At 41.5% G+C, this 26,479-nt stretch overlaps 1 protein-coding gene across 1 annotated transcript in view; it reads left to right on the plus strand.

The window, feature by feature from the left end:
• Positions 1 to 4,749: 4,749 nt before the first annotated feature.
• Positions 4,750 to 26,479, plus strand: part of AHDC1 (AT-hook DNA binding motif containing 1) — an 85,352-nt gene continuing 63,622 nt past the window's right edge. Inside the window, exons 1-2 of the mRNA XM_018555961.1 lie at positions 4,750 to 4,831; positions 16,275 to 16,348. Coding sequence (XP_018411463.1) covers positions 4,750 to 4,831; positions 16,275 to 16,348 — 156 coding nt within the window. The remainder of the gene's footprint in view (positions 4,832 to 16,274; positions 16,349 to 26,479) is intronic.

Raw genomic sequence — 26,479 nt, forward strand, 5'->3', positions numbered from 1 at the left:
CACCCTTTAAACTCTTCTCTTCCAAATCCATCCCTTTCTTTTACACAGTTTGCCCCGTTTTACCCTGTGGCAGTTGACATCCCTTATCCAAGGATCTTCTTCTTTTTTTTTTTTTGTATAACAGTTGAAACTTGTATGAGCTGTTTGTTACATTAGGAGTGACTCCATGGGGTTATGCAGATGGTTACCATGTGGCTTTTGTACCCCCTTGGGGCAGTGTGCGCTGGGAGGAAGTGTTTATTTGGAAATCCCACCCTGTAAATAGTGCCAGGAAATGAAGGAATGGTGTATTTTTGTAATTAAGGTATCCCTGTTTCAATTGTTTTTCCCACTAGAAGAATACCTTTCTCACCTGATTACTCTGTCCTTTTATGCACGTTTCTGATCAATGCCTTCTACTTTAGCGTGCCCGTTACCAGTGTTAACCTATATTCTTGGTCCGCTTTCTCTGTATTAATATTTTAATGTGATTTGGGCAGTTAGGCATGTACAAAGCACAACTTCTCTTTTCCAGTTACTCTTTTTTTAGTATGGTTCTTCAACGGATGAGCCTACCATCTTGACAGTTTCATTCAGCACAATGTAGGCTTTTTGCAGTAACTTTGTACCTGGTGTGCATTTTCACATTGGATTGGACACAGGCCTTTCTGTGTCCCCTTATCCTCTCCCTCTTCCATGTCCGGTCCCACACAATGCAGCTCCTGTGAGCAAAAAGCTGCATTGTCAGACTAAGTACCCTCCTGCCAGGTGTGTGCTGATAGGAGGAGTAAAGAATGGCCATGTTTGCAGCTGGGAAGGTATTCAGCACCCCACCACAACACACCCAGCAGTGTCGTTTAACCCCTAGCTGTCTCAGTTTATTTTAGAAAGTTGCTTGTTGCTCATCTGCAAGATCACTAGTGTTTTCACTGTAGGTATATTTTGACAATGCTGCGCTTTAAAGTGTATTTCCACTTTTGTATACACATTTTCAGAAAACCCCACTATGTGTTATGTGTTCCCATTCACACAGCATACCTAAAAAATATTTTTTACCTTTTTAGATGTTTCTTTGGAACAGGCCTTTGGACAGACTGCAAGCTACTCTGATCAATTTCACGGTGAGTCTGTCCCTATACAAAGACTGGGAACACACAAAGTTCCCCCTCATTAACATACAATGCAAGAAGCCAAGCTTCTAGATCTTTAACCCTTTAAAGATCTAGTTTACATCTGATAATGCAATCTGGCAGCACGGTACAGACAGGGTTAATTATGGTAAACATGAACTCTCCACTCCCCTTGCATAGCAGAGGAAAATTCAATATGAAAGTTTTTACAAAAGATCAAGTAAAGTGTCATTTCGGTAATTTTTAAAGCCTATTTCTGGGGAACAAAAACTGCAGCCCCAGTGCAAGGGTTTAATGCTTGTTTAGGTCTAGGGAACCTGGCTATAGTAGTTTTACTTAACATACCTGATCCTGCTCCCCCAACAGTTGACACTTACCTAGTCTCTTCTACACTCTGGCTTGTGAATTGTCTTTTGGTGTCCAGGGCTATGGGCCTGGCATTGTACGCCATGACGTAGCAGGCATCTGCTGGAGCATGGAGGGAAGAGGCTGCGAGTTCCAGTCTTGAAGCCTGCGAGAGTGGGGATCAGGTAAGTTAAAGTCCTTTACCCAGGTGTCTCGGACCTAAACAATCTTTTAACCCTTGCAGTGCAGGTCCCCCCTTCCCTCCAGAGATAGGCGTTATGCTATGCTAGGTGAATGAGAACATTTAACAAAAATAAAATAGGTGTTATCCCGATGTGGCTGCCAAAGTGGAAATACACTTTAAGCATTTAATCTTTCTTGTGCTTACATAAATAACTATGTGGAAACATTGAAGCAGTTATACAGTATTTTTTTTCCACAGAGTTATTTACTTAAATTCTCTATCATTTAAGGTGGCCATACACTGTACAGCCATCGCAAGACCTTAGTCTTGCGATGGTTGTAAAGTGATTAAAAAAAAACGTACGATCTGCCCATCTTGGACAGGCAGATCGTACTCTCGATCATCGCAAGCCCGCCCCCTTGAGGGGTGGGCTTACGATGACTGCAATGAGGGGCAGGCTTAAGATGACTGCAAACGGGCTGTGTGCGCGTGCATACACCGGCCCGTTCAGCAGTTGTCGAACCAGCAGGCCACTAACTCGCCGAGAATCGTACGATTCCCGGCGGGTTTTCTAGCCTGCTGGTTCGAAGGAAGACGTGCGACCGTATAGTAGAAACTGTCGCACGCCTTCCATACACTGCACGATTCTCGTACGATCGCGTGATTTCCCGCAATTCTCGTACGTGAATCGTGCAGTGTATGGGCACCTTTAGAGTGGACAAGTCACCATAGTTAAGAAAATGCAAACATGCCAGGATTACCGCAGTGTAATATAGTTACATAACATAAAAAAACCTATTGATTCATGACTGTAGCTGTCCATACACTGCCTAGATTTTTGAAAGAACTTTCGTACGAAAGATCTTTCTTTCGACTTTCTGTTAGTTGATGAGGTCAAAACGATCTCAAAGAAGCAGGGTGGAAATTTTTTCTTGCACAGAATTCTAAAAGTGAATGTGGTTTTTTGTTTGGGGAAACTCCATTTATTCCAAAATTGACCGTTGAATCATATGAAATTTCGATCGACATTAGTCAGGTGTCTGGCATTATCCAATAAAGAAAGAAAAGTTTGTCCCGAAATCTACTAGTGTATGGCCAGCTTTAGGCAAAGCTTGTCATTTCTTCTGCCCATAATAGTCTATGGATTACAGAAAGTTAAGCATGTGGTATACCATATACCCAGCACAGCAAACACAGCAGTGCACACCATAGCTAGCAAAGGGGTTTTGACAACAGAGGCAATTGGCAAAGCATGCCATGGCCAAAACAGGGGACATGGCAACACCAATAGCACGTGCCATGAGTATCACAGGTGATCTGGAAGCAGACACACACATACCATGGCTGCTACAGGCAGCACATTATATTATGGCAAAAATAGGTAGCAGTGGGTGTTGCAACATAGAAGAAATATGTCTACCATTAAAGGAGCTGTGATGATGTACTTTTACATGATTGTGCATTTGTGAGTTTGTTGTACTCTGTGTCTGCAGTAGGGTGTCCGGATATGGCCATTGTAGCTGCTAGTTGGATATCTAGAGGACAGCAACCTAACTTTACAGCTTGTAGAAGGCTATGTGAATACGTTGTGTTCACTATGTGGTAATAATTTATATAATAGCATGCTTCTATTATTATATGTGCACAGAAGACACATTACCATTTCAGGAGGATCCTGTAGGGCAGCTACCAAACAGTGAGTGATGCTTTTCATATACCTGATGATCATTTGCGATCGTTAGAGATCTAAACTGCACTATTACCTTATTGTCTCCTGATTCCTGAGCGGCCAACATCTCAGTCCTTAGCACCGTTATTGAACTTTGCTGTCTGCTACCTTCCCAAGTGCCTGACTTTTTAACTGCACAAACTACTGCATGTATTTTAATTACATTTACCTACATTTCACATCTATTTCGTTTTTTAATTTTTAACTGCTACATGTGGCCAGCTGACATGGAAAATGCTTGTAACAAATCATACTTGCATTGAAACATCCTTATTCTGAATTGGCCATTAAATAAACTTTGCCTGCCTTAATCTATATTTTTGTGGGTGCTGTTTGAACATTTACATGTCTGGATTTATTAAAATCAAATCACCATAGCAATCAGACAGCAGTGGCCAGTGTGATTAAAAAAAAACACAGAATAGTAAGCACACTGCTGCATTTGCATTATGAAGTTAAGGTCCTATTTATAGATCTAAAATGCATGTACACCTAAGACGCTCCTTGCATGCAATTATTTTGGACGCTTAACAAGTAGTACAACTGAATACAGCAAACTGTCTTGGTGCATCCATAAGAACATACTGGATTATCTAGACAAGGGGTAGGTAAGATCCGGCCCTCCAGCTGTGATGTAAATACAGATCCTATCATGCATCTGCCTTTGGGAGTCATGTCAGGCAGTCAGTCCTGCAATGCCTCATGGGATTTATAATTGCACCACAGCTGGAGGGCCAGAGTTTGCCTACCCATGTTCTAGACATTGTCCATTTAATAATTTGAGGCAGTAGGTTGAGCATGGGTTTGTCTACTGGAAAACCTTTTCCAAAAATATCTTACAAAATAGCTCATCTCTCAAGGCCCTGTCACCGTTTGATATGTATGGCCAGTCTTTTCAAGGAAACTGGAAAACCCTTCTATTGGCTACATGAAAGGGGCCTTAAGCTTCCAGGTTTTCTTGTAACAGATATACAACTGATTAAATCTGTGGTGTTGCCTACTTTTGAAATATGGTGTTGTGGTAAAACCATAAAATGAAACAATTTCTGCCATCAAACATTGTTTTTTTTTTTTTTATTCAGACTTCAGTCTGCAGGTACTTCAAACATCAGTGTAGGGGTCCTCCATAGATACAATGCTGAAGTGGGTGTAGTATACTAAACTCTACACTCACTTCACTATATCTATGGAGGAACAGCCTTCTCACCCCTAGCTGTTTTCCAGATTTGTACTAAAAATGCATTCCCCCTCTACACTACATAGTTGGCAGTAGTGTGGATAGCTGGGAAAGCTAATAGCATTGTTTGTGACACCGGAAGTGATGTAATGCACATCACTTCTGGGTCCAGTGATCAGAGGAGATCTATCGGGGGAGACCCTCCATGACGGTCCTGGGCTCACACGAGGGACAGTGGACCCCGGTTAAACAGACGGTGGCTGCTGAGGGGGGCACAACGTCGCACCGTACAAGCGATCCGACGCCTGTATAGATGCCGGATTGCAGCAGCTGTGTTCTTGGTGTAACCACTTCTGGCGGAGGACGTACATTTTCGTGAACCCGCTGGAAGTGGTTAACAGGCCCGCATTATTCTTTCTGGCAGGATCAGCAGGGTATTTTTCTATACTTGCTGAAAATCTACTTGGCTTAAAAACTAATGCAGCCACCACATCTAAAGACTTGTAAGCTGCAATATAATAACGTTTTATTCTTGGTTTAGATGCACTTTAATTGGCAATTTTTATACATAGTTTTCTAGTTGCTTTTGTGTCATTGTTTTTATGTAAGGCCTCTTTCACACAGGCATACATTTGTTTGTAGGATATTTCTAAACGCATATAAACGCATGTAGTTTTAAATTGTATGGTTCACACAGTGTCTTTACCTGTGTTAAAGCGGATATTTACACATCTTTAAAATAACACACACCTTTAGAAATGTTTAGTAATGGCAATCTACAGACACATACTTCTAGACAATTGCAGGCTTTGTATTCTTTGCATACCTTTTTTCTCTCTTTTCTTTCCCAGTCTTCCGACAGTGGCCAAGTTTACTAAGGGCAGATTACTAGCTCTCCTCTTACTTCCTGGATTTCTGGCACATGTGATTAGACATTTGACTAGGACATGTGACCATGCACATCATCTCAAGGGAGGAAAATACCTTTCCCTGAGATCTTGTGAGATTACAGATGAGATTTTCAAGCAATGATCTGCTGATGACAAGGAGATCCCAGTGTGCATTGTATTGGTAAACTAAAGTCATTTGTGCTTTTAAAGCAGGAGGTGAATACTCTGCAAGTGTATTTCATAATCACAGCATTTTACACCTGACATGACTAGGTGGAGGTCATTCTGCGCTTCGTGCCCCCACCGATGCCTACACATTGTTGTTTCCAATAAGTGTTGGTAGACAGTACAGGGATATTGTGCTATTAAACAGCTTGTGGTACACGTTTATAGATTGTATGACAGGCAGCATTGATTTTGACATTGTAGTCTTGAGCACTCAGTAGCAAATAAATTAAAATTGCTTGTAAAACTAGTTGAAAGACTGAGGGCACGTTCCCGCCATTGTGGTGTGTTAGGCTAGGTCCACACCTAGGCGAGTAAACTGGTTAACGGTTTTCGTTTGTGCGACTGTTTTTTGAAAACCACATGGTTTTCAATGCATAGAGATGGCTATGGAACCCAAACTGTGCTACAACAGGCCGAGAATAGCTCCTGTACATTTTTGCCGTGCTACAAACTGCAATGGTGTAAACCGCCTCCATTGACTTCAATGCGAGTCTGTGTTTTGCGCGATGTCACGTGAGTCAAACTGCGCGATAAATCGTATAGGTGTGCACTGGCCACTAGACCATGTCTGTTTGCGGTAAGGCAGCCTATTCATTTACATGGACTGCCTAATGCACCAAGACACACCTAAAATGGTGCATGTACCATTTCTGGCAGTACACCCCAGTGGACGTTTGTAATAGTGTAAATGACCCCTCATAGGGGTCAGCAGCAGCTGGAAGTTTCTCAGCTCATTCATGGTTTCTAAAGGCTTTTGCATGGAGTCTCACAGGTGCTGCAAGAAGCAGGTCAGGTCTGATCACAAAAGTCTAGGCTCTGTACTGAACTCTTACAAGAAACTTTAAGTAGCTGTACATGGGCTGCCACATGTTCTGCAAATACATACTGTGTAGTAACAGTGGCATGGGCATTACATTGAGGGTCTGGAAGCTCACATTTGCATTTTGAGCCCTCTCTAGGCTCTGTGAAGAGTTCCAAGCTGCTCAGGAATATCTCAAATGTATATGTAGGCCTTTTTTAAATCTTCTTTTAAATGCTTAGATCGGTTTTACATTTTAGACCATCTACAGATTAGCCTTAAGTAATTCTAGCTTTTAAACCTCTTAGATCCATGCGCATAACAACCAGTCTCCTCCCTCTAGAAACCTGTACTCTAACCAGGCTTCATAAGATGGATGGAGCGTTCCGCAGCATTATTGATGTAGAAGATTTTACTAGTCTGGTGAGGGTAAGGAAATTGCTCTACCCCTCCGGTGACCAAGAGTACCACAATTTATGGCAATCACTTGAGGGGCTAAGAGAACATTGGCTGTGAAATATATCCAGATTAGGAAAAGAAAGATGTCATAGTGGACAAGGCTCAAAATGGCACCAGTAGCACAACGCAGACAAACAGCAGACACAACGAAAATGTTGAAATAGACACTGCTTTGCATTGGCCAAAACAAAAACATGTAATGAAAAAAACATTAAGCGCTTCACAAACACATGTTAACGCCTTTAAAAAAAATGTCAACATGCAAAACAACCCTGCTGTAGCACTTAAACGGGCATGTGCCTTTTTAAAGTTTTTTTAATTTTGGTCCCCCTGCAAAATCCCACAAATACCTGTTGGTCCTGCAAGTGAAGGCCACCGAACGTAGCTTCCAGTGATGGTGTGGCAATGATGCTGAACTGCTCCTGAATTCAGAACAAAGTTGCCACTCATGTGGGCTGTAGCTGATTACACTACAGTGGGATGAAAAAATGTTGCAGGGGGTGTAACCAGCAGCATTTTCACTGATGATTCACAAGCCTGTAACTTGTCAGACTGCACCTGGCCACGCCTGGTTCTGACCACTACTTTCTGGATTGGCAGAACTGACCGTATTGAAACCGAAAGTGTGTGAGACGCAAAGGAGGATTTGGCTGGTCGTTTTTTTTTTTTCTTTCATTTGAGGCTTCAGTATTACATGGTAACTGGATTTGATGCTTGTTAACTGGTACACAGGTGCAGTGGTTTCTTGGGGCAAAGTACCATAATTTTTGAGGATTTTTGATGGTGTTCACCATTATTGAGTATTAGATTTTCTGATTCTGGCAGTGGTGTAAGCTTTAAAATGTTTTTAACATGTATGTGCTTGTACACGTGGCTTCAGCTTGTAGTTGAGCAGTGTCGGCACAGGCCGAGTCCACAGTAAGTAAGGACCACAGGGGATTTTTCTGTAACTGTTTTTAAAACTGTTTTTTTTTTCTTCCCTGGCTTGGACTTTAAAACACTAAGGCTGGGTTCACACCTAGGCGTATTTGAATATGCGCGTTTGTCTGGCGTTTCTATTCGCGGTAAAAAAAAACGCGCGACAAACGCCCGTTTCCGAGGGCTACTTGGCTGTATCCCAATGGAAACGCGAGACCAAAACGCCCCAAAGAAGTACATGTACTTCTTTGGGCGTCGGTTGTTTTGTATCGCGTTCGGACGGGCGGAAATACGGCAAGGTGTGAACCAGACCCATTGAATACAATGGGATTTAGATGTTTGAGCGTTTTGTAGAGCGTTCGTCGAGCGTTGAACGTGCTACAAAATGTTCAGGTGTGAACCAGGCCTAATAAATCTAGTAGATATGGTAGACCTCAAGCATGGCCCCTGAAATTGCCAATGAAGCACACAGTATATTTGGCATCTAAAATGCTACACAAGTGTGTCAGACTGCAGTTGTACCATGGTCAGAGAGTACAGACATGCAACCAAGAGTGGTTGGTTAGTGGGGATATTCTGCAGGAGGTGGGACTGCTAGGGCTCATTACCATTTTAAAGCTTGTTTATAAATCAACACTCCAATATTTGTTCTCCCTACAATCCCTATAAAAATGACTGTGCACACATTTGGTGTTGCCCACAGCAAGATTTATATTTAAAGATTAGAGAAAATACAATAAATGAACTTAGGAAATGGACAGCACAGAAAAATGGGGAGAGCATAAAAGAAATCAAACCAGTTTGAATTCTGGCAGTGTAGATGCCGTGGTACGATGCAGTTATTCTGGCAGTGCTGGTAATGTATTGCCATGTCATGTGCTGTTCAGGTCTGGGTAAACCTTTTTAGGTGGAGGAAAACACAGATTTCTGGTTGCTGGGTTCACACCGTGAAGTATCAAAGGGCTGCAGGTTGGGCAACAGGAGTTTCCTTCCTCCTAGAAGGTTGTTCAAAGCTGAACTCCCGGTAAACCGATAAACACCAAAGACAGTTGTTTAACCTGCCAAAGGATTTGTATTTCAGTACATCCATTCCTGAGGTTTACACGGCATAACCAGGCAGATGACACCATTATCCATGTTGCTGTTCTCAAACTGGTAGTAGAATTTCAGTGGTGTCTTCTCTCCACCCAAAGCTGATTGGACACTGACAGTACAGCAGCAACCTATGATGTCATCTCTCTTCTCACTTTTTGTCTGCATATTTGCCTGTAACACACTTTATTTACTCAAGTTGTGTTCCTTGAGTAAAGTGCTATTAAGTTAAATTCATAGACTTACACTGGTTTCAGTTGGAAAAGTACATGTAATGATGGATTAATGAATACATAACTGCATTCATTTCTAGAGTGACAGCACTGTTGCTTAGATCTGTTTTTGTATCCTTAGAGCCCATTCACACCACATCCAGATTACCTCCAGACCAGACTGTTTCCGGACCCAAAATGCAGCTAGTGTATCCCTATGCTATTGCTGGCCTCTGTTCCCACCAGCGCAGTCCGTTCCAGACCAGAAAAATACTGCTTGCTCTATTTTGTCTGGTCTGGAACGCACCTGTAAGACAATTTTAAGCTTAAAACAAAATTCAAATTGCGGTAAAAACATGGCAAAAATGGAATGAACTATGTTCCAGATCTGGTCTGGAAAATGGTGTGAACTCAGCCTTAAACTGGCGCTGAAGGTTGCTTCAAAGATTTCAAGAAAGCTGCTGCATGTTTTGCAAATGCCCTGTACTGGCCCGCTGTACATGTACACACAGGCTTCAGCTTGTATAGAAGCAAGAAGTCCTAAAGGTTGATTTTCAGTAGGCTGTTGAGAGCACACATGACCTCTGAACCGTTTAGGGAGTGATTGTAGCTGAAATTGATACTCCATTTATAGCTAGCCTGTTGAGGCCGGTCTGTGTGCTTCTTGTATCTCTTCTGTGGTATCAAATGGTGAGATCTTCCTGCCTTTGTTCTTGCACAGGTTTCACCCTACATTGAACCATAAATGGCCCCTAATATAAAATAAACATAAAATCCATATAGTAGCATGGAACCCGTTCATAATGGTCTATGGTATGTATGTAGGCCAGAGAATTCAAGCACACCGATGTGGTCACCTTATTCTCTCAAAACAAGTGGTTTATGTAATCTCCTCCCAAAACTAGTATTCATTCTGGTTCAACTGATCTTATAATAGTAATGTAATTTTCTTCTTTTAAGTAGATCTGAAATGCAATTTGCCTTGAAGAAATTAATATCACAGTAATCTTTATATGTAGAACTTCTGTATCAATATTTCTTGTGCAGCTGAGTGAAACTTGTTATTTTTACCCCTTCATTGTTAACCCTTTCAGACTGACACGGACTAGAGAGACTTAAAGGAGGGCGTCAGGAATTATATCTTGAAAGTACAGCTCGAGGTAAGTGGAAGGTGTTAGTGTATGTCCATTCAAAGCTTTTTTTGTTTTTGTTTTGAATAGACTGGGGAAGGGCAAGATTCAGTCAGATTTTTACTGCTATCTGAGAAAGATTTCTCCTCACATCCTTTGATGGGTGAAAACCATTCCACCTGACTGGAAGTGAGGGAAGTAGGGTAGGCTGGAACCCCTGTCAGCTTTTCATTCCTTTATGAATCCCTATTGCAGAATTTTCCCCACTTCCTGTCTGGTAAAACCATTGTTCGCTGGACAGTAAAGCTGTCCTTACACGGTTCTATTTTTATTGTTCAACCCTCGGGCTGAATGAAAAAAAAATAGAACAGATTCCTCTATCAATGCTTGCGAGCGTTGATCGAGTAATCCGCTGCTGCTGTGTTTTGTTTTGTTTTTTTGGTATTCTGACTGCGGTCACTGGCCACTGCCAAAATACCCGAACAGAGTCAGTAGCTCATTGGCTGCCGGCTCTGTTTTGTACAAAGATTTTCTGACTTGCTCTGTCGATCAGCTGATCGAGGGATGCCGGCTGTAAGGGTGCCAGCAGCTGCACTCACTGTGCAAATTTGGGCTAGAAGGAAGCTTTAGTGAGGGAAAAAAAGGGCTCATGTCAGCGAGTGCAATTTACCTGCGTTTGGCATGCGTTTGGAAGGCATGTCAAACAAAGGTGAGTAAAATCCCACTGGTCTTTAAGCAGTACAACATCAGTTCAGAGGCTGTGATTGACCTGCTTTGAATTGCACCGCATTTCTTTGGGTGCATCATGTCCTATACCGAACATGGCCTTTTTTTTGTCAAATGTTGCATTTGTTCAAATGCATACATTTGCATTTGAATAGCAGATGCAGCTTTAAACAAGAACCCCCATCAACATAAGCCCTAAAGAAGTCAGATAGCAGTTAAAAACTGTTCTAATCCTTCCCCACAATTGGATGGACATATACTTTAATCCACTTCTGTGCTGTCCTTTCTGAGACTTTGCTCTCCTAAAACTGACAGCAGTGTAGTGGTGCCATTTGGCTTAATGCTTCTAGTCTGTGCACCTTCAACTTCCAAATCTCTGTTTTTATCTGTAATCCCGGCAACAACTCGTTTAATAAAAATAATAGGTATCCGGAGTTGAAAGCTTGCTGACTAGAAGCATTGACACTTCAAGAAGGCCGCATAACAGCAGCATGTTTTCATATGTTGAGGTGCATTGCATAGTTAGGCATTCAGATTGAATGGGCTGTAATGCACTTCAAGACCTGAAAAATTTGCCCCAAGTGAGTGGAGGTGCCACCTTAAAGGGTAAGTAAACTTCTATGAGGCCAGGAGGCTGCACAGGGTAGCAGAATTGGGTAAATATCTAGCTTTGAACTTACTGGGGGGGGGTCGGGGTTACAGTCATGGCGGCAGGTTAGATCAGCTCATTGAGGTTGGCAAAAAGTGTAGTGAAAAATGTTAAACGTTTCCTTAGGGTCGTCCATAGATGAAAAAGTGAGGTGATCTCTGCTGACAGACATGTTTTTAAATCCCACACCTTACGTTTGTGTAACAGATAGGAAGTAAGGGGAAATTTCCCCAACAAGGACTAAGACCGTAATTAAAACCTGAAAGAGGTTAAAATTGGCTGGACTTGTTATCCACTGTGCAAAACCATAATATTGAGAAAGTGACTTGGCCTTCTTTGAGATTGGTACATTCTCATCTTTGTGCAAATCACTTTTTAAAAAGGATGTAAAAGATATGAACTTTTTTTATTTTTAGTCAAATTCCCATTGTGTCAGATTTGGTGAGAATCGTATATTAATGGACACAGAAGATGCCCCTTACTGACTGACCACATGGAGGATAGATTGGCTTTAAAAGCTCTTGTTTGACCTGAAATAAGCTGGGAGGTATCTGGCTAAATTCCCCTCCTGCGCGCTCCGCAGGCGAAAACATGTATGCTCAGACAACGTGAATGTGCATGTTTAAGCGTAAACGTTTCCATATACATCTTATTGTTGGAACAATGCCTTCACGTTCCTCCATCCTTTGCAGTCCGTGTTCACCTTCATATCATTAGGCGTATAGATCTTTTGGTAGATGGACGTGCATGTTCAGTCGCCTCGGCCAGCAGCATTGCCTTGCGGGTGCACAAGCCAAACTGTCATGCTTGTTTCTATGGAGAGGTGAAGGGGGGAGGAGATGACCATGATGCTGCTTGTGCCAGTGGAGATTGGGTCAGGTTTTCTTGTCTGACTTATTGATTCACAACAAGATCTGCCTGACTGTTAAGCATATGTTCCATGGATTTGAGATCCTCATTGCATCTGGCCAGAAATGACATACTCCTGCATTTCTTGCCTACTGGTATTATTAGTAGTAGTATATATTTGATCCTTCACTCCATAGCCTCCATCCTACAAGTTGAGAAATCTCCCTGTATGAAAATTGCCTCAACTGCTAGTGACACTCGTTGTGGCAACATCCTCGGTCAGAAATAGCCAATCACAATCGGTGCCCGAAATCCGAAGTATTGCTTGCTTTTTTTGTGTCCGTTTTGTAGCCATTTTTAAGATTTTCAGTTGCTGGTGAAAATAGCCCGTCCCTGTCCTTAGGCTCAACAAGAGAGTGGTCTGCCCTTTTTCCCTGCTGGCCTTGGTAACGGTCTTATCACTTGTGCATGTTTACTTGGCTTAACCCGTCCCTGCCCCCACTAAGATCACCTAGGGCATATGGTGTGGAATGTAGATCTCTACTGGGAGCCCAGCAGTATGACCCTTTCCTAGCCACGGCTGAAGGAAGCACTACAGCATAACCCTTGCTGTGTAGATGTGAACAGTGTGTCAGTGTGACTTGTTTTCCCCTCCTCCCTGTTTCCCTCCTGTGTGCCTGTGTGGTTATTCCTGGTCTGTCTCAGATGTTGGAAAGAGGTGATAATGTCTTGGCGGATCTGTCTCCCTCCCTCTGCTCTTCCTCTCCCACAATGCTCTGCCCTCTTCTGCTCCAGGCCGGATTAGAGAGGGGTGGAGTGATGGCCATGTGGTGTTAGGGCAGAACAAGCAGGGTGTGAGATTACAGAGGCTTGTTTATCCATTACAAGTCTCTTTTATATGACCACAGCTTTTTGTCCCAGCTCTCTACGCACATACTAAACACTTTTTGCGAGCCGTATTCAATTTATAACGGCTGCTTATTTAGACCTGCGCTATTTTATTTATATAATTTGAGTAATGGAGCTTGTTTTATAATGAGCTGTTTCTTAGGGTCTCCAGGTTATTTCATAACTGATGTGTATGGTGTCATCACTTGAAGTGCTTCAAACAAGGGTAAATATGGATGGATATTAAAAACGGAATGAAAATCAATTTGCACAATTAATGGTAGAATGTGGCAAAGAGATATTGATAAAACTGCCCATATAAGCTTGTGATCCATAGGAATAAGGGCATAAGGTGAGTAGTATGTATATGAAGCAGAAGCTCTACACTGAGGAACATTAGGAGGTGAATAGACTGCAGGTTAGGTCGGAATTCTGCCGGGGCAATGATGGTCTTTTTGTGTCATTTCAGCTGTAAAATGTGTGTGAGGTGTATGTGGTGTAGCAGAATTGCTGAGGGCACACTCTGTCTCTCCCTCTCTCCTCCTTCTCTCCTTGGCCTTATCTTCCTGCCTCCTAATCTCTTTCCCTCTGTCTCTCTCCCTCTTGGCTCTCCATAATTACAGGGTGGAACAGATGTCCCTGGATCAGTTTCAGATCCAACATCCATTAGAATAACCTTCAGCACCATGCCTGGAGGGAAGGACCTTACTCTTCGTGCATTATATACTGGTACCGAGCACAGTAATCTGCTTTATGCTACCGTTTTTTCTTTTCCCATACGTTGCACAGCATTCCCTATTTTATATTGGTGTGCTCGGCATAATTTGATTCGGTGTACTGTTGACCAGCATAGTATAAAACCATGTGCACACTGACGGTGTGCTGAATTTCTTCACAGTCCTGCATGCTAGAAACTTGCAGAACCTGCATATTGACCATGTTTTTTGAGAATTACATTTAATTCTGCTTGTTTCTGGAATAAAGAAAATAGTTTTCGTATGCAGCACATACTGCTTTTTAAACTTGCTTTTTGTTAGCTGCCCGGTAGAGCTGTTTGTTTACATGTCATTATCAAACCTGCAATTTTGCATTTAGTCGGTCATTATTAAGCCTATCCCACCTCGACCTAACCACTGAACCTTCACATTCTCAAATAATTCATCCCCAACACAGCTACCTCCTCATGTATCATTTCCCCCTCCTCTTTCAGATTGTAAGCCCTCAGGGGCAGGGCCCTCCTTACCATCTTGTCTTGAATTGTATTGTAACTGTAATGTCTTCCTTATATTGTAAAGCGCTGCACAAACTGTTGGCGCTATATAAATACTATGTAATAATAATAATCAAAGTATCACTTCAGCTGTGTGTTGAAGGGTCGATCCACCCAGAACTGATTTTATTTTATTTTTTAGTTCTTGATGGGTGCTGGAGAGAGTGCTCTTAAGGGCCAGTTCACACCATATGCAGTTGTGATGCAGTCTGTTTTTTTGACTGCTGAAGTTAAAATACATCACAATGCTTTCCTATAGGCTTTCCTGTGCTTTATTCACACCATTGCAGTGTGAATAAAGCACAAGAAAGACCATAGGAAAGCATTGTGATGTATTTTGACTGCAGCAGTCAAATAAACGGACTGCATCACAACTGCATATGGTGTGAACTGGCCCTTAACGGTTTCTTAAATCACTTGGGAAGCTCTGCGGTCACATCTTAAGCTGGCCATACACTGGTAGATTTTTGTAGGAACGTTCATGTGAAAAATCTTGTCAGCACATTTGATAATGCCACCAGAGACTTGACGAACATCTTTTGAAAATTAGTTTTTTTAGCATCTGATTTTGGAACGAATGGAGTCTCTGGATTAAAAAATCACATTCACTGTTAGAAATTTGAGAATTGTTTTTTTAGCTTAAAAGAAAACTATGGGGTAAGTGTTTTTCCCCCATAGTTCTCTTTAGGGTCATGAAAGGACATATACTAACCTCCTCCCATGACCCAAAACACAGTATATAACAACTATTGCCTGCGATATACTGAGTGCCGCAGCCAGGACGGATCCCGACAATTGTGTCGTCATCCACCCAGCTGCATGAGTGACAGCGGCCTCTGCCTATCTAGAGGCAGAGCCAGCTGTGCCCGCCCCCTTCCCCGTTCGTTCCCCCTCTCGGCGCTGGAGGATCGGAGCAGGGAGGGGTGGAATCCCTGCCGGGAGCCGTGACTGACGGTCACCATTCACTGAAGGGAGACGATCTGGAAGTGAGCGGATCGGCTGCATGTTTCTGCTCACTTCCCGATCGATAGAGCCGACCTGTGACTGCTTCTTTGTCACAGTTCGGCTCTAACTATGAGGATGAGTGGAAATAACTCACCTCATAGTTCTCCTTTTAAGTGGTTGAGAACTATGCTCCATCAATTAAAAGGGAGCTGTGCTCTTCCTTTCTATAAAATGCTAAATGTAAAAGGAGTGGCAACACCGAAAACACCAATGTAGGGTGTTAAGTGAGCCAGGATCCCCATTGGGGCGATCTCACCACTGTAGGCCCCAGAAGATAAGACGCCAGCAAGTGACTTAATTCACCCACCAGAAAACATCTAAATGTGTCACTTTTGGGTGGATACACCTTTTAACTTTCAGCTTTGCTTTCATGCTTTGCAGTGCTGCTGACCACAGTATATGTGATTGGGCTGGTCATGTCACTTTATTTGTAGAAATCTGTCATTTTAACATGCAACATGGGTGCATTAAGTGAGATTTAGGTGCCTTAATGTTTCACAAGACAATATTAAAGCCCAATTTATGACAGTTATAAATGTCAAGTATGCACATACCCAAGAAAACATTTTTGCATGCATCCTTCATCTTAACTCTATTTATTTCTCTTTACGGAAGGTATGGTACCAGAAGTTGTGGTGGAACTGTGCTTTTCATTGCTGCCTCCCTGCTACTTAAAGGAGAACTATGAGGTGAGTGCTTTTCACTCACCTCATAGTTCTAGCCGACCTGTGACAATGAGACTGTCACAGGTCGGCTCAGTTGATCGGGAGGTGAGCGAACACATACCGGGTTCGCTCACCTCTCGATCCTGTCACTTCTCTCTGCCGTGACAGAGAGAGGGGCTGGATTTCCTTCTCCCCGCTCCGATCTGGCAGCGCTGACTGGCGGAACGGACGGGGGAGGGGGCGGGAACAGCTGGCTCTGCCTAAGGGACGCTGTTTGTGCATTAAGATGCAGTTCACACAAGCTTAGCGGTGCCTCACTACTTCCTCTGAAGTGACTGAAGTAATTCCCATTCTTCCTTTTTTTTTTTTCTCCTGTGATGTAGGCTAGTGTCTGGATTTTTTGTTGTTGCTGTAACTGGGAAGAATGACAGTGTTGCATAGTCATTTTTAAAGTCGGTTGTTGCAAGGTATCAGTGATGCCCAATATCATAATGAGATAAAAGGTGGTATTTTTATTTTATACTTTTATTGTAAGTTTGCGTTATACAACATCTAGTTTGGCTTTTAACAGGAACTTCACCGTTATGTTAAAAATGACAACAAAGGCACTATCAGAAAGGTTTAGTAATGGCATTCTACAAACAAACTTTTTATTCTTTGCATACCTTATTTTCCTTTACCTCCCCATTCTTCTCATAGTGGCTATTTTTACCAGGGGCAGATGAATCCATCTCTTTTTACTTCCTGCAACATGTGAGAGTGCACATCATATTAAAATGCCGTTCCCCTTAGGTTTTGTGACATGATACAGTTTACTCACGAGATTTCCCTGGAAGGCACTGATGTTGTAACCTTCCCTGGATACATATGCGAGGCCAGAGCTACATCACTAATGCCTGAGTACCAGGGAGGGGAAAAATAGTAATTATAAGTAAAAGCAAAACATGTTTAATGGAAGATAATTTCATATCAGCATGCAGAGCTGCTCACTGATGTGATTTTCAGAGAAGGGGGATAAAGTTCTGCTTTAAGAACTTCAGTATTTTAAAACACTTCAACAATATTACTAAAAGTTTTCTCCACTTACACTAGTCCCGGGGCCCTTCTGGCTCAGTGTGAATTACATTAGAGTTCTGTTAAGTGCCATGCAAACTATCTCATCAAGAATATAAATTTGCTTACTTCATCATGAGATTATTTTCTTTGTGGAAGTATATAAAGTGCTAAGAGCATCAGGGAACTGTGGATGTGCAGAGCAGACTATTTTCGTGTGACTGTTGCTGTTCACCATGAATGCAGATCTTGTAGTTGCCTACTAAACCTGCTTGCATATCACTTACCTTAATCTGGGACCTAACCATTTGTGTAGTTTAATAGAGTAAGTAATAACTTTTCTTACATGCTGTGTTCCAAAACCAAGCTAGTTATGTGTGTGCCTGCTATTTCAAATAGGTATTTCAAATATATTTTTTGCTGGAAGCCATTTAAACACGGAGCTGTATGTATTCAGCAATGCAGGTACAGTGAGGAAAATAATTATTTGATTGCCTGCAGATTTTGTAAGTTTGTCCACTTTAAAAGAAATGAAAGGTCTATATTTTTTTTTTATCATGTGTGTATTTTAAAAGATAGAGACAAAATATCAACCAAAAATCCAGAAAAAAAACCACATGATACAAATGTTATAAATTGAGTTGCAGTTCAGTGAGTAAAATAAGTATGTGATGCCCAAGCAAAACATGACTTAGTAGTTGGTGGATAAACCCTTGTTGGCAAGCACAGAGGTAAGACGTTTTCTTGTAGTTGGTTACCATGTTTGCACACATCTCAGGAAGGGATTTTGGTCTACTCTTCTTTACAGATTTTCTCTAAATCCTTAAGGTTTCTTGGCTGTCGCTTGGCAACTCGAAGTTTCGGCACCCTCCATACATTTTCTATAGGATTAAGGTCTAGAGACTGGCTAGGCCACTCCATGACCTTAATGTGCTTAAGTTAATTATTTTCCACACTGTATCTGGATCACTGATCAACAGACTAGCCAACAGCTCTCTCCACTGGCAGCCACTAGGGCACATTTTACTAATTTTCCACCTCTACAAAAAAAAAAAAAAATTCTTGCATCCAGCTCAGTGCGAATGAAGCCTTATAGCGTGGGTGTGTAGGGGTATGAAAGTCTCTATATACTTTATTCCCACATATACAGTTGGAGAAGACCATAAAATTAGATCTGCTTTTTAAAAAAAAAAAATGGCTATGAACTCGTAAAGTAAGACAAATCAGAACAAGCAATCTTCTAAATGCCAAAGTTGTAACTGTATATAACACTGATGTGCAAAAAACTATACATAGTACTGTACACAGTGTTGGCTCTGTAAATTGTACTAAATATTTAGGTGCAGGTTCTTACCTGTGCAGTAACCAACAGTGTCTGACAAAAAAAATTATAATTTGAGTATAAGGGTTCATTCATAGAGTACAGCTAGAGAGATCAGTGGTGTATTTTTTTTTTCTTTAGTAAATGCTTTCTCATAATTCATCACAAATGTTAGAGGAAAAGGGGGGGGGGGGGGGGTGTTTCAGACCAGGTCTGTTACTGAGTGCTGATTGAGAGCATTGGGTCTAACTCTGTTGCCTATTGGACTACAAAGCCTTATTTATACATTGGTCATGTGCTCTAACAGGAAAGTGGAGGCAAGACTATAAAAATGGACTTTGCTAGTCTGTGTATGTTATGAGAGCAATTTAAAGACGGCCATTACTTTAAAATGCTAGTTGCTTGGCCGTCTTTAGACCTGCTGTTCATGATATGTTGATACTGTGGCATGGAACATGAATGTAGATCAGGAAGGTCAGAGTGAAGTCAGAACTCCAAACTGGCATACTTGTTTCAAGCCTTTGACAAATGCAGAAGCCATTACATCAGCCTAACAACTAGGGTCTTAAAATTTTCATGAGAGATTACCAATTGCAGTCTGTTTTCCTTAGTATAGGTTTACTTTAACAATTAACATGCAACATAGCTAACGCCACGGATGTGAACAAATACACTGCTCTAGATGCAGCGTAATTGCAAAGCCCTTAGGCCCCGTTCACATATAGCGACTTCGCTCATTTTTGCCGCGCGATATCGCGAGAAGTCGCCGGCCAATGCTATTCAATGGAGCTGTCTTAACTCCATGTCGCTCATCACGGTCGCAAGTCGCTTCTACCGGACCCTTTTTTCGGCGGATTTTGCTTTTTTTCTATGGAGCCCAACGGAGAAGGTCGCGCTACCGTCGGAACGTTGCTGGAACGTCGCCCCGAAAGTCGCGCTATCCCGGCCGCTGCAAAGGTATGTCGCTACATGTGAACGGGGTCTTAGCTGACTTATTAGAAGTATAAGACATTTGTTAAGCTATAATAGTGTTTTTCTTTAACATGTAAAGTAACTATGTGCATTTTCACAATAAAAGTAACGTATTTGCTGCATCAGTTCTGGGTACAATTAGAAACTGTTTACACTTTCTGTTCCCGAAAAGTTCTGCAACATTGTTTTCAATGGTACAGCATGCAGCGTTTTTTCCCCCCATTTTAATGTATGCAGAAATCAGGTGCCCTAGCATACCTTAACCACATTGCTGTGCATAGAAAGACATAAAACCATTACTAGAAGACATATGTAGACATCCATTGGCCGAGTTCATACCAGTGGACACAATCACGCCTGCATGCAATTTTACATTCACACTGCTGTTTCTACATGCGTTACCGTGCATATACCATGAATATGCACTGCAACACATTGTGACACGTTAAAGTGCGCCAGATGCATGAAAATGCTACGTCCTATTTTCTGTTTCAGCGTAAATCAGTTCAGCGCATTGGTGTGAACTGAACTCAAGACATGAAACAAATTGCCATGTTGCATTGGGACTGCTTTAGGCAAATCAGCCTTACACAAGCCAATGCTACTGGCATGAATGAACCCTTAAAGCTAAATACACGTAACTAAATAGTTTTAATTGTATATATGGGAACTCGTTTACCCCCGTCCAAGTTTTTTCCCCCTGCTATATAGATTCACATTTTCTAAGGGTTCGTTCACACCAGGTGCTCCCTATTCACACCATATGGATGCATACTGGATTTTTTGCACAATGCACACCACTACATTCAATGCACCATGCATAAAATTAATACATTGTTACTTTATTCAAAGTTAACAAATGCATCGTACCGCCCCTACACAATGCACACTATTGAGCTTGCGTTCTACAACGCGAACAGTACCTTATTGTTCGGGTGATCATTGTCGCAGGAAGTGGTGGATAATCCAAGATTTTACAGTTGTCACCAAGCCAAGAGGCAAGGGTACCTCTAGGGGCACCAGTGACAGTTGTCCAGGAGGGGAGTTCCCTTACTTGCGCTCACTTCCCATTGCATTGCCAGAACAGGAAGTGAAAGAAAATCACCCCAAAGGGAAACAAAAAAATTAAGTGACGGGTTTAAACCCTTCCAAGACAGAAAAAAACCATTTTGGCTTTAACATACCTAAATTGGTGTTTGTTTGTTTTTTTAAATATCTACTTGGAGTTTTCCTTGCAGTTTTTTTTTTGGGAGGTGCGATATAATCGTATATATTATGGCTGATTTACTAGAGGAGTTGAGAATGTTCACACAATAAATTTTATGAATATTCACATCAATTTATCAAATCACAAGCAGATGAAATATGTAAACAGGGATTTTGGTTTTATATGATTGGATAATTGAGGTGAAACTTAGGTTAGGTGGGAGCAGAATTGAGTGTGTGTGTATATCTATCTATATATAATATAGATCTATATATAGATCTATATAGATACAGTGGGGCAAAAAAGTATTTAGTCAGCCACCAATTGTGCAATTTCTCCCACTTAAAAAGATGAGAGAGGCCTGTAATTGGCATCATAGGTAGATCTCAACTATGACAGACAAAATGAGAAAACAAATCCAGACAAATCACATTGGCTGATTTGGAACTAATTTATTTGCAAATTATGGTGGAAAATAAGTATTTGGTCACCTACAAACAAGCAAGAGTTTTGGCTCTGACAGACCTGTACCTCCTTCTTTCAGAGGCTCCTCTGTCCTGCACTCGTTACCTGTATCAATGGCATCTGTTTGAACTTGATAGGCTCAAACTGTAGAACCAACACACTATAATCTTCCAAAGAAATTCAAACTTTATTCCACATGCATCTATACAAAGAACTGCTGGCGCGTTTCTGCCTTACTCGGCCTTAGTCATAGCTATGAGTTTGAATTTCTTTGGAAGATCATTGTATGCTGGTTCTACAGTTTTTGTTTTGATGGACCTGCTATGTATTTAGATGGTTTAAACTGAAATTTTATTGGGCCTTATAGTGATATTCCACTTGCACACATCAGAAATGTATGGCATTGTAAAACATTTCAGTAACAGATTGCTAAGGGACAGACAATCAATGTGAACCTCAGTTTAGATCTTGTTTGCAAGTAAATACAACACAGTAATGCCAAGTGCACAAATTCTAAGATATTTATATATTTGCATATAGTAGTTAGTACCTGCAGTACTGCTTCACAATCAGTTCCCAACACCTGTATTGATTTGCAATTAACAGCATCTTGGTGAATCTGCATTGACTCGGATTGCACAATCTGCAATTGCTACTTCTGTCTGCAGTGCAGAAAAACCTTCCGCCACTGGCAGTCTTTTGGTTATGTTGTAAGCAATATTATCACATTGAAGTCTTTTTCGGATATATATTGCAAGTGTCTGTCCTTGCAGCTTATTTTTGTGCTCTTTCTAGTGTGAAAAGAAAGATACTATTCAGTTTAGCTTTGAACAGCCCCGCTCAGGTGAGCTCTTGAGGAGTCATTTGCCTTGTTTTGTACTGCATAATGTTGAATTGACCATTAACTAGTTCACCTGTGGGCAATGTCACTGCACTCTTTATTTCTTTGTATTGCTCATCCTATATAAAGGATGAGCAATACATAAAGGAGAGGGCAGGAATATCGGTAGACAAAGCACACATGGTACCATGTACATCTTCATCCATTCTTCATGTGTATTTTAGCACTGCTATATTTTTTTGCTGTCAATTTTTTATTTATAGGATATTGCTAATCTTTTATCAATATCCTATATTCATAGGATATTGATAAAAAGAGAATTACTATGCATTTCTCTGAGACTCGTACACTCCTGTATTGGTGATTTAAAGTTTCCTGTGGCAGGATATTGAGAAGATAAGAGCCACTGATCACATACTCACTATTTGGCAAGCTGTTACAAAGCAGATTTTAGGTAACTTGGAAATCATTCCTAACGGCGGTGAATCTGTGGAGTACTTGCCTTGGTAATCTCTGTAAGCCAAGACTACTTTGCTTATCTACTACCTATCTGCTGAATAAAACACCCACTCTGTAAACCCAACCATAGTGTGTACAGCTCCATTCTTTTTCACACCTTCGAGAATATCGCACATAGCTGGAAATGCTGTGAGATGTGCAAATGTGTATATCTGTGCCTCACTAAATCACTCTCTAAATAGAAATCTCTTTTAAAAAATAGATTTACATAATGTTAAACGTACAATATGTGCAGGATAAAAGAGAATCTCAAAATAAAATATCTCTCATAAGTCCTGTAAGTTTCTTGCCTGGAGTAGACATGATTGTACCATAGCATACTGACTAAAGAATAACCATTAAATATAAGCAATGGCGTATAAGTCTTTAACTGCTTATCAAAGCATTTTCATGCTCTGAACCATCAAACAATAGTCACTTTGTGAAAAAAAAAGCATGACTGCACCTATAGGCAAAATAAAGATTGATAGTTAATGATATGCACATTTCCTGTTACACTGAAAATGTGGTTTTGCATGCACCTATACATATGGAATATTGTGCCCCCTACTGTAATGTTTAAGAATAATAGAAATCACAGAGGATTTTTGTGTATGTCATGTCTAAAAGCACAAGGTGGCAGGACATGTGCGCTCATACAAGCTATAACAGTTTGCTGCTACACTACGCTAACATTTTCAGTAAATTTAAGAATTTGTATTGTGCTCGTATGGTATACATGTTTCAGGTGTATGGCACCTTTTGCATCACTGTGTTCCTATATCATGACAAGCATCTTTGCAAGGATATCCTTCACTACAGGCTTTGGACTTGCAGTTTGTGGTACTGTAATAAAGATTCTGTCCTAGAGATGCAACAGAAAGTGAGGAAATATTTCAGATGCGACAGTTGGCACCGCAGTAGTTGTCTCCATCGCAGGATTGCAAAAAATGTTACTTTCTGTCTTCATCACAATGGGCACCAGGACAAATAGAAGGGTAGGTCTTGCCAGCAGGGACACAGATGGCAATAAAACCTTGACAGTGGGGTTATAATCCTTCCCCACTCACCCACCAACAATTTAATTTAAATTACTGATTTATTATGAAGGTTAAAAATGTCCTAAGTGTGCAACTTAATACATAATTTGCTTGCTGTGTGATTTACTTGTGCATCCTGCAAATAGCTGCAGATAGTAGCAGCTGTCATGGATTACACAGCACCTCCCGCCCGCAGGAGATCACATTCGTTTTACGGGAGAATTCTTGTGATCCGACCCCATTTGCATGTGTGAATAGGTCCTTAAGCATTGTTAGAAATGCTAACTTTCAGGCCTAGTTTACACCTGAGCATTTTTACGTGCGGATCTAGTCATGCGAAATGCGCAAAACATACATTTCCATGGAAGTCAATGACGAATGTTCACACCTTATTGTTGAGTCACGCGTAACAAAATGCCTGCTGCGTAAAAAAAATTGCAGGAGCTATTTTCAGCGGGATGTCGCACGGTTGTGGTCCCATAGACATCTCTATGCAGGGAGAAATGCGTGTTTTTAAAAGCAAAAAAAAAACGCTCAACACGCACAAAAATTTGCAAAACTGCAAACGTCTAGGTGTGAGCCTGCCCTCAAGGATATCTAAACCCAAGAACAAAAATTGCAGCTTACCAGTCCCTAAATGCAGTGGCTGCATTAGTTTTACTTTTCATGTTAAACATCTTTAGCAAGTACACAAAATATCTGTTAATCTTAGCAAAATTCAGTGTCCTTGTCACTTCCTGGCAATTGAACTTAAATCACAAACTCACTTCTGTAAACTACAAATAGTAATGGAGAGGCAGACATGTCTGTAGTCCAAAGTAAAGGTGCCCATACACTTTACGACAAAAGTCTTGCGAGGGTTGTAAAGTAATAAAAAAAACGTACAATCTGCCCATCTTGGACAGGCAGATCGTACTTGCGATCATCCAAAGCCCGCCCCCCCTGAGGGGTGGGCTTCCGATGACTGCAATGCTGAACGGGCAGTGTGCGCGTGCGCACACCGGCCCGTTCGGCAGTTATCTCTCGATCATGATTCAAACCAGCCGAAAATACGATTCTCGGCTGGTTTTCGAACATACTCGAAATACAAGTCGTGCGACCATACAGTAAAAACGGTCGGTCGCACGCCTTCCATACACTGCACGATTATCGTACGATCGCGGGATTTCCCGCGATTCTCGTACGAGAATCGTGCAGTGTATGGGCACCTTTAGAGAGCAACCTAGTGTGAAAATCATGGCACCCTTCATAGTTTCAGTACCATAAGTAAACGTTGTCACGCTAGGACTGGAGGGGTGTCGTTAGCCGGAATACCAGGTAAAAATAAGTGGGGGGGCTGAAAGAAGAAAACTAAAGTAGCCACCATATCTGCAGGGCAAATAAGCTGCAATATAATACATTTATGTTTTTTGGTTTAGATTCACTTAAGTGGATGTCAACCCTCTTGAGAGAATGATGTGTGTTTTTACTCAAATACTGTGATTTTTGATGTAATAAATTGAAGCTATTTAGTCAGGTGGGATGGACTTTTTGGGTAAAAGGTAAAATGACTTCCAACAAAATAGCATGCAATAGAGGCACTGATTTCAATATTGCCATTGTCCTGTCATATTGAAAATAAATACTGCATCAAGAAACTAAGTAAGGAAAGGGGGTTGAATGTTGCCATTTTTGAATGCATCTTATGTTAAAGGATCAAAAATAGTTAATTGAAATCTTAAAATTAAGCACACATGCAAATTATCCAGGTTTCCACCAAATCAAAAGTCAATAATAGCTGAACCAGAAGACCAACCACTGACGTACATAGCTGGGACCTAGGGACTCAACACAAGAATGTGAGTTAGAGACAGCTATATTGTGTACGTTCTAACACGTGTATGTATTTGTAGTTATATTTGCAATGTTTAATACACTTTGAGCCTTCTCTTATGGTGCCTCCATTCTAACTTAGTCTAGATTGAGTAAAGTTCAGGCCATGTAGTGCTTCCATATGAGGTATCCTGTCTCCTCCAACCATTGGCAGTAGGGATGCATTGATTACTGTTTTTTCGGTTACGAATATTTATATTTCGGTACCCTCCGATACCGGTACTTCTGGTAGCGCGGATCCGGCTTCTCGGGCAATCGGTAAGCCGAGCAGCGTGTCATTACCCGTTGCCCAGTAAGTCAGCTCGATGCTGATTAACCGGGAAGCCGGCTTCCCGGCCAATCAGGGAGGCGGGTCGTTACCTGTTGCCCGGCTTCCTGATTGGCCGGTTAGCTGCCTCCATGCTGTTTGGCCGGTTTCCTGATTAGCTGGAAAGCCGGCTCCCCGGCCAATCAGCATCTAGCCGTCAAAACAGCATGGAGTCGGCTTCCTGATTGGCCAGAAAGCCGGCTCCATGTGAATTCTCCCTCTGACCTAAAGTTCCGGTGTCGGGATCAGTATTGGAGCATTTGGTCGAGTAAGAGCACTCGCCCAACTACTCTGTATAGGCACCGATACTAGTATCGGGGTATCCCTACCTGGCAGTGCTTCTTAACTGAGATTTTTAAATAAGTTGGAAGATCTCTTGTCATTCGGAACCTGGTCTATTCATGTCAAGGAGAGATAGAAATGGTTAATTGTACACGTACTGCTGAATCATAGATTGTTATGGTTGGTTTGAGAATGGCGTTGTCTCCATTGTCCATATCATGTATGGTTGTCCTTATTTGGAAACGGCCATCCATAAATGAGCTCCTGCCTCTGTTGAAAGAAGCAGAGGATCTAATG

Source organism: Nanorana parkeri, unplaced genomic scaffold, assembly GCF_000935625.1.
Source record: "Nanorana parkeri isolate BGI_ZX_2015 unplaced genomic scaffold, ASM93562v1 scaffold220, whole genome shotgun sequence".
Classification (NCBI taxonomy): Eukaryota; Metazoa; Chordata; class Amphibia; order Anura; family Dicroglossidae; genus Nanorana; species Nanorana parkeri.